The sequence below is a fragment of the Chanodichthys erythropterus genome, chromosome 14, assembly GCF_024489055.1.
Source record: "Chanodichthys erythropterus isolate Z2021 chromosome 14, ASM2448905v1, whole genome shotgun sequence".
In the NCBI taxonomy this organism is placed as follows: domain Eukaryota; kingdom Metazoa; phylum Chordata; class Actinopteri; order Cypriniformes; family Xenocyprididae; genus Chanodichthys; species Chanodichthys erythropterus.
In genome coordinates, this window is record NC_090234.1 from 827511 (window position 1) to 836513 (window position 9003).

The 9003-nt window shown below is 38.2% G+C and overlaps 1 protein-coding gene across 3 annotated transcripts; it reads left to right on the forward strand.

The window, feature by feature from the left end:
- The first annotated feature begins 3560 nt into the window (after window positions 1-3560).
- Window positions 3561-7816, forward strand: LOC137036389 (uncharacterized). 3 transcript variants are annotated; one of them, XR_010897175.1, is made up of 6 exons: window positions 3561-3663; window positions 4707-5187; window positions 5266-5573; window positions 5660-5861; window positions 6121-6383; window positions 7613-7816. XR_010897175.1 is itself a non-coding variant. In XM_067410550.1 (5 exons), exons 1-5 carry the CDS (start codon window positions 3641-3643, stop codon window positions 6250-6252), a joined length of 1017 nt encoding a protein of 338 aa, XP_067266651.1. In that variant the 5' UTR covers window positions 3561-3640; the 3' UTR covers window positions 6253-6282. The 3 variants fall into 3 exon arrangements, 2 of the variants coding, with proteins under 2 accessions (XP_067266651.1, XP_067266650.1); XM_067410550.1 differs by lacking the exon at window positions 7613-7816 and having other exon boundaries at window positions 6250-6282; XM_067410549.1 differs by lacking the exon at window positions 7613-7816 and having other exon boundaries at window positions 5660-6142.
- Window positions 7817-9003: the final 1187 nt, after the last annotated feature.

Sequence of the window (9003 nt, forward strand, 5' to 3'; positions counted from 1 at the left end):
TGGTCACAGTTGTGACCGACCATAAAACACAACTTTTCACCAATTTTTCCATAAAAAGTTTTAAAAAATAATTACTGATTATTTCAAGGGGACACTAAAGACACATCATTTAGATATTTTCATGTCTGGGAAAAATTTGGGATTAAACGTCTTAATAAACAATTGACTCGGCTGAGAACACAGAATGAAAGGCAGTTTCATTGAGCAAACACTTTAAAATGTACTAAATGCACACTGAACAGCACAAAACATCCTTTAAAGTGTCATTATGTGAATCTATACTATGAGAAGTGAGGAAATCTGTAATACTTTTCACCCTAAATTAAAAATGAACTGTTGGGCATATATGAAATATCTGGTGACTTTGAATACAAGTCAAGTGAAGTAACATGTATGTCTCTTGTGTTTAGGTTTTAAATAGTATAAACACGTTGTTTGCGCATACTTAAACAAACTAGAGCCTTATTTCTTCAGAAAGAAACTGTCCTGACTGAAATCTCTCTCAAACAGAGCAGTTATTTTCAGAGAAGCTCAGATTATTTGAAATGTGTGTAAAAGAACAGTTGCACAAAGAGAAATGAATTGATTCAGATGAACTTGTCTGAATAAGGTTAGAGTGCCTCATCTTTTACAAGGATTTAATGAGTTTTGTTTGATTGTTTGAACACTTACCTTTAAACGATTCAAGCAAACGCAGATCAGCGATGATGAAGCGGGTCACCCTAATGACTGCTGATCCATCACAGCAAACACACTCTTTCCCTTCAGTTCATCATGAAGTTCACTCTCGGGAACTGAAACCCTTCTGCTTCGCTGTCGTTTCACTTCTTACTGCCATAAATTACACTCTGAACGAGATCCAGAAGGATGAGGGATGTGAAACCAGGGAAGCTGGAAGTTGTATAAGGGTCAACAGAAGTGTTCTCAGAAGATCTTGAGGAGGACGGAAACCCAGTGATTATATGTTTGCTTTAGTACCCTTTATGCTGTAATAAATATGTCAAGATGTCCTGGATACTTGAGGAAGAGTCAGAAAGGTTGTGGTCAAAACTCTTCATATGGACACACACATATCTCAGGTTGATCTCGCCACACTTTTGAACACCACGTGATCACGCAGTCTAGATTTAAGACTGATTACTCCTGAGAAAGATACTCACATCTGTCTATTCTGGCCTAACTGACCGAACTATTAAACAATACTTTCAGTTGTCTTTAAGATAATGTTACACTTTTAGTCTAGTCACTGCAGTTTTTCACAATTCTTGAAACAATTCAGCATTTTCTCTTGCACAAACCTCGAACTTCCAATCATTATATTCTCTTCTGTCAGAATCAAACTTTGGCCTCAGATGACGCACAAAACTTGACAAACACAGACTAGTGCACTGCGCAGTGAACACTACTGAGATAAATCCGGTGCACTTTTAGAGTTTTAATAGAGAAACAGTGTGTAGAACAGGCCTGAACAAACACAAAAACACACAATAAATCAATCATAAATATGCACTTTATCAGTCTGTGCATATAATGAGACATCAATACAAATACTTTATAACTGTGCTGAGTTAACTGAGCGTGATCTAGAGAGTTTGTCCTCATTAACACTTCATGAACCATCATCTACGGCCATCAGATCTCACCTGAGCGACTGCGGTAACGGCTCACTGTGTCGTGTTAATGGAGACACACATCAACATTAACACACTCACAGACACTCATTGTCATGTTACACTGTGATCACCATGACCAAAATAACCCAAACTACTTACAGTCAAACTAAAGTATGGACATTTTAAACATTTTAAGCCTTGTGAATAAAGTATTCAGGACAACAACACAAGAAAATAATGTGTGAACCTGATTACCAACACTGTAAAAAAAATCCCGTTGTTTCTACGGAAAAATACCGGCAGCTGTGGTTACCAGAACAATACTGTAAAAATGACATCTAACCGTAAACATACTTACGGAGTTACATGTGAATTTTACATTTTAAATCTGTTAAATTTACGGTAAAATAACGTATTTCATTAACTGATATAATGTTAATTTACCAACCTAATGAAGTACTAATATCTGTTTTGTACCTTTATAATACACTGACAGTCACCAAACACAGTGGTGATGAGAGTCACATGATGAATCAAAGTTCATCACAAGCAGCTTTTCCACAAGCTGAGGAGGACAATACTAATATATAGAAGGCGCACAGTGTCATTCACACACACACTAAACACCATCATGGTAACATGCATGAAATTTTAAAAATGCAATAAACATTAATTTAACAACATTAGATGTAACATAAAACCCTAATGTACATAACTGATTAGAAAAAAAATGAGAAAAACTAAGAAGAAACAGAGTTATTTCAACGAAAATATATCAAATGTGAAGTGTCACGCAGGGAATTGTGGGAATGTCAATATACGGTTTTTCACTGTAAATTTTACAATGAATTGTTATTTTTCACGTCCAAAAACTGTGAATTTAACGGTATTTTACCGTAAAATTACATTAAATGTACCGTTAGATCTATTACAGTTATTCACCGTATATAGTACGGAAACTTTCTGTAAACCAATCAACAGTTTTTCACCGCAGCATTTTTACAGTCTTTTACTGTTAAAATCACGGTCATTTTTTACAGTGAAGATCTGGTGATTTATCATTCAGTAGGATTATGCTTTTGCTTTTGAAAGAGTCTCTTCTGCTCACCAAGACTGCACTTATTTTATCAAAAATACTGTAAAACAGTGAAATATTGATCCAGTGTAAATCATCTGTTTTCTATGTGAATATACAGTAAAGTGTAATTTATTCCTGTGATCAAAGCTGAATTTCCAGCATCATTACTCCAGTCTTCAGTGTCACATGATCAGTTTAATGCATCCTTGATTAATAAAAATATTAATTTCTCTCTCTCTCTCTCTCTTTAATCTTACCATAGATGTTTGAATGCATTACTGCATTATTTCCACAAAAAAATGTTAAGCAGCAAAAACTCTTTCAAAGTAAAAATAAAATAATAATAATAATAAATTATATTTATTTAATTATATTTATAAAAATCATAAATGTTTCTTGATCATCAAATCATCATATCAGAATGATTTCTGAAGGATCATGTGACACTGAAGACTGGAGTAATGATGCTGAAAATTCAGCTTTGATCACAGGAATAAATTACACTTTATTATATATTCACAACAGCTATTTTGAATTGTAATAATATTTCATTATATATTCCTTGGTGAGCACAACATGAAAAACATTTAGAAATCATATACTGATCCCAAACTTTTGAATGGTAGTGTATAAATATATACAGCTTAATGTTAAGAGAGTAGCAAGACTTGTCTGGCCACGCCTTCTGGCTCTTCTTATTGGCTCAGCTTCGGTGACATCACTGCAGGTGAGCTGACCCCGCCCACACCTGCACAAACGGACACAAATACAGGAGGTGAGGTCATTGTGATCTGAGCCACACTCCGGAGCAGAAGAGGGCGGTAATGCGCCTACAAGCTGACTGATAACTGCCCTGAAACAGAGAAGAAGAGGAGGAACACTGCTCTCACGCTTTCATTCATCCAAACACAAACTTTTCTCCTTTATCAGAGACTCGTCTGCTGTGACAATGCCTGAACTAACCGAGATGAGGTGAGCTTGTGTTGCCTTTCCTTCAGAGGATGTGTTCTGCGTTTGAGAATTAATCTATCCAAGAATAAACAATTTAATATATGGTGGTCGCATCTGAATGAGGGTTTTATCTGACGTTATATGTAGAGTTTATGACAAAGCAAGTTTGATTATATAATAATAAAAAAATGTTAACAATGTTTTAACTGAGTTTTTAAAGTTTCAGTAGTCGAAGCTGGGCACTTTTTCTCTTTCCTCTGCATCTGGTCTCGCATGTGACGCGTCGCGCTGTATGCGCGTTCACAGAAAACAAGCGTTTCTGCTCTGATAAACGCGACGCGCGCGCAGTGGACTGGAGAAAAGCTGCACTGATTTTAAGATATACCCTGCATCCCAATGTGCATACTATCCACCCTATCTGCCCTAAATAGTATTGAATATTACTAGTGTCACATACTATTTAGGATGGATAGTATGCACATTGAGACGCAGGCATAGATTTTAAGTACATGTGACCTTTTTTTGACGAATTAACTTTTGGCGATCTAGCGATTAATAAACAGAACTGCATGCGTCTTGCGGAAGAACATTGTAGCCGGAACTACTTCTCTGTGTTTATGTCTGTGACGAATCACGCAGACCTGTGCTACTCCGCAGTGGTGCGACCTGAGCCAGACTAAAATAGTCCGAATATAAACACTTATTTTAGGTATACTGTAGCGATTCAGGATAAGATAAATCAGGTTTTGGTAAATAGGTTTATGGTGTTTTTTTATCATTATATATTTTTTGGTAAATTTTAAACAAAAAAGGTTAATGTTTGTAATCACCATTTTACTACAGAAACCACGGCCAAATCTATGGTTAGTTTAGCAAAACCATGGTTAATTTGTGGTTACAGTGTTTTTATTTTATATTAACTAGGTTTTTTTTTTTTTGTGGGGGTTCAGTAATTGACACCCTTTCTCACCCGCTCCAGTCTCTCACAGTAGAAGTGCTAACAGTGCAGACCCCGTTTAGTTTCATTGAATCACTTCTCTTCATTTCATGTCCTTTTTCCTCAGGTCTGCGGATCGCCACATCGTGCACTGCTTGCGGTGCTACAAGCCTCACGACAACCTCTCCGTTCACCTGGCCAGGGTGTGCATGAAGACCAGCACGTCCGAGGAGCGCATGGAGGAGCTGCAGAAGGCCAAGGCTTCCAGCAAGGAGTGGACCCGTAACAACAGGACCTGGACGTACGGACAGCTCTGTGATCTCCTGCCCCACAGACGCTCCCGGATCACCCTGGTCAAGGAGCTTCTTCAGCGTGGGTTCTTCATCTTGAACCTGCCGCAGGAGTCAGAGATGGTCCTGGAGCCTGAAGATGATGCTGCTGCCACCACCGTCACATCCTCCAGAGATCCTCCAACCACACTCTCGTCTGAGAGGACAAAGATGAGGGAGGCCGGTCTGCATCGCAGGTTCCCTGTGAAAACCAAGTTCCTGGTGGGATTTAAAGAGTTCCTGATGAAGACACTGAAGGTGCCCAATGTTCAGCAGGAGGTAAGATCTCTTTTCAGAGTCTTCTGTGTTTTTCTTGGTCTTCATGCAGACATTCATTCTCTCCGTCCTTCTTCACAGGTTGACAGCGTGTCCCGTTTCCTGCGGTACATGCAGCCCACCGGGAGTAAGCTGTCTCTGGACTTCCTCTCCAAGAGCACGGAGACCCGGGACCTCCTGACGACCCTGCGGCGCGCGGACGTGCGATCAGCCTCCATCCTCAGCTACGTCAAGAGCATTAAACGGTTCTTGGAGTACTCGACGGCAAGGCGGGATCTGCGGAGAAAAATCCCACAGCTCCGGAAAAAATGCAGGAGATACGCTGTCATGCTGAGGACTCTGCGGAAGACCGTATCCAAGACCAACGAGGAGAACACCTGCGACTCCAGGTTAGAGGATGACATGTTGATCTTGTACTGAGGTTATTTACAAGCGTTGTCTTCAATAACCTCTCGTCTGTTCAACCCGAACACAGACGGTGTGCTGAGGACGCTCCCGGCATCAAAGACTGCCAGCAGATCCTGCAGGTGGCAAAGCTGGACTTCCTCCGGCTCCACGGGGATCTGGTGGGAGGGAAGGTGCTTTCAAACACAGACATGACGCTCTACCGGTATTACTGCGAGGCGCTCCTGGTGTACCGTCACATGCAGCGTCCCGGAGCTGTAGAAGGACTGACTGTAAGTTCATCTGTTTCTCGAGGTCAAGAACTGAATTATGATGTTTCTCACGCTCTGGAAGTCTACAGCAGCCCATAGAGCCGCTTATGGGAAAGTTAGGAAGTTTGGAGTCTCTAACTTAATTCCTCTAGCGCCACCAGGTGTCCAAAGTGTCACATTTATGCTAATAATTTTTGAACCATAAGGGCTAGAAACAAAATTCTTTTCCATCTGATTCCTAAACTCCTCCTCCTGTTGATTTTCATGAACGCTAAACCAGATCATCATTATTTAAGTTGGGCACACGCTCACCGTGGAGCCGCAGGAACATGGAGCGACAGTCGATCAGCTAGAAGACCAAACCTGCTACGGTTAAAACTGGACCTCAAAAATAAACTGATTTCTGCAGTGACCGGCGCAGGACCGTTTGTGTTCATGTTCGAGAGTTTCACCGCTAGATGACCATGTTGGATTCTGGGAGTCCTGTTATCTGGGATCAGTTCACGGGACATTCGCAGACAGGATCTGCTGCACCGTTTCAGTGTAAGTACAGCTGGACTTTGGTTTGTGGAGGTGTTTTTGGATGAACTGATGAAGATGCAGGATTTACAGAGTTCTTTTATTCAATTAGTAAATTAGTCATGTGTGTTTAGTATTAGGGCTGCACGATTAACCGTATTTTAATAGCGATAACGATATCTGCTTCTCTCGATTGATTTCAAATAATCGTCACAATATTGACGCGCTCATTATTTATCCTGAAAACGTGTTTTTCTTTGGGATATGCTTGTGGTTGCCATATGCAAAGAGCTTAAATCCCCCAAATAGAGCGTTTCCCCTAAAAGGATATACTTTCCTCAGTTTCCTTCATGTATGGAGGGGGGCTTCATGGACAAAGGGTTGGGAACCACTGGTTTATCGAAATTCTGCTTCAATGAAAGTGTCATACCGCCAGTCTTTGTTTCTTCACAAGCCACTCGTACTGTTTGTGTGACTAAATCATGATCAAACCTTCAGCGATGAATTTCAACAAATGCAACACGGATCTGCACCTTATGTTTGCAGAATACACTTTTGCAACATTTGTGACAGTTCAATCAGGAAAATGAACATCATTTTGAATTATTGGAAATAATATTAGGAGTTTTGCTGTTTTATCTTTTGAAGGTCCTAAAGGTTACCAGTTTTCATCATGTTAATCAGTTGAAAATGATATATAGCCAGGGATATTTGTTTTTAAATCAAACAGTATTGTTCTTTGCTTTACGAATTGCAGGCCAATCAGAATCCGTTTTGTCTAATTTGCAAATGATTTGTGTTGCTTTAAATCTCTGTGAATACAGATTACAAAGCGCTCCCCAAAACCATGTGTTTTGTATTGATTTATCATCTAATGAAGTTATCATAGTTTGTTAAATGAAGTCGGTGTGCCACCTACAGGCCTTCTGGGTGAAGTGTAGGTTGATAAAGAACTTGCAGAATAGCCATAACTGCATTACCCTTTTAGTTAGAATAATTGTGATTAATAATTGTGATTATCAGTTTAACCATTATCGTGCAGCCCTATTTAGTGTTGTATGTTTTTATTGCAGAACTAGAATACATGATCGTGTTTCTTGTGAACTGTTGCCGCCTGTTCTTCAGTGAAACTAGGTGCTTTTTGATGGTGCTTTGAAAGCATTTTTGGAATCAGAGCACATGTGCAATAACTGAACATGTCTGTAAGATTGTGTCTCTGATGTCAAATCATTTATTTTTATTTCTCCTCTCAGAAATGTGCATCTATCAGACCTGAAGCATCTATTTCCATTGGTATGGATGGACCTGAAGTTCCTCAATCATCTCCAGCAAGAACGTGCTGAAGTACATGGAGGTCAGCAGCTGTGGACGTCACATGCTACATGATTCATTCAGGACTGGCCACATGAGTATTGAGAACCTGTTGAGATCAGTTTGATTTGACAATGACCCTTCAACACGAGAAGATCAGACTAAACTCATCTCCATCCACTCCCATGCTATCTAACCAATCATTTCTTATTCTAAAGTTTTACTATATGTATAATTTTAATATAAGAACTCTAGAACAAGAAATTATTTGTTAGATAATATATAATATTTGCTTTATTTAAATAGACAAATTTTGTATTTACAAAATATTTGAGTTTTTTTTTTAGTTTTTTTTTTAGTTTTTACATATTTTTGCAAATGTATGTAGAATTGCAAAAACAGACACTTCAAACAACAAAAAAAATCTAACCTTTCACAAAAATCCAGATTTTATTGTGTTTATAATGGTTAAATATGTCAAAAGTCTGGAATCTGTAAGATTTTTAATGTTTTTGAAAGAAGTCCCGTCTGCTCATCAAGGCTGCATTTATTTAATAAAAATACAGTAAAACAGTGAAATATTACTCCAGTGTAAATCATCTGGTTATTACACTGTAAAGTGTAATTTATTCCTGTGATCAAAGCTGAATTTTCAGCATCATTACTCCAGTCTTCAGTGTCACATGATCCTTCAGAAATAATTCTGATATGTCAATTTGATGCTCAAGAAACATTTATTGTATACAATTGTACAAAATATTTGTGTACAGTATTTTTTTTCAGGATTATTTGATGAATAGAAAGTTCAAAAGAACAGTGTTTATCTGAAATATCTTTTGTAACATTATAAATGTCTTTACTGCCACTTTTGATCGATTAAATGCATCCTTGCTGAATAAAAGTATTAATTTCTTAAAAAAAAAAAAAAAAAAAAAAAATTCTTACTGACCCCAAACTTTTGAACACTAGTGTATATTGTTACAAAAGCTTTGTATTTCAGATAAATGCTGTTTTCTTGAACTTTCTATTCATCAAAGAATCCTGGGGGGGGGGGGGGGAACTACACAACTGTTTTCCACATTGATGATAATCATAAATGTTGCTTGAGCATCAAATCATCATATCAGAATGATTTCTGAAGGATCATGTGACACTGAAGACTGGAGTAATGATGCTGAAAATTCAGCTTTGATCACAGGAATAAATTACACTTTACTATATATTCACATAGAAAACAGCTGATTTACACTGGAATAATATTTCACTGTTTTTACTGTATTTTTAATTAAATAAATGCAGCCTTGATGAGCAGAAGAAACCTTTTAAAACATTA

Coding starts and splice junctions, on each gene's coding strand:
- LOC137036389 (XM_067410549.1), top strand. CDS start 3,641: ATGCCTGAACTAACCGAGATGAG. Junction 3,664..4,706: donor CCTGAACTAACCGAGATGAG/GTGAGCTTGTGT, acceptor CTTTTTCCTCAG/GTCTGCGGATCGCCACATCG. Junction 5,188..5,265: donor TGCCCAATGTTCAGCAGGAG/GTAAGATCTCTT, acceptor CCTTCTTCACAG/GTTGACAGCGTGTCCCGTTT.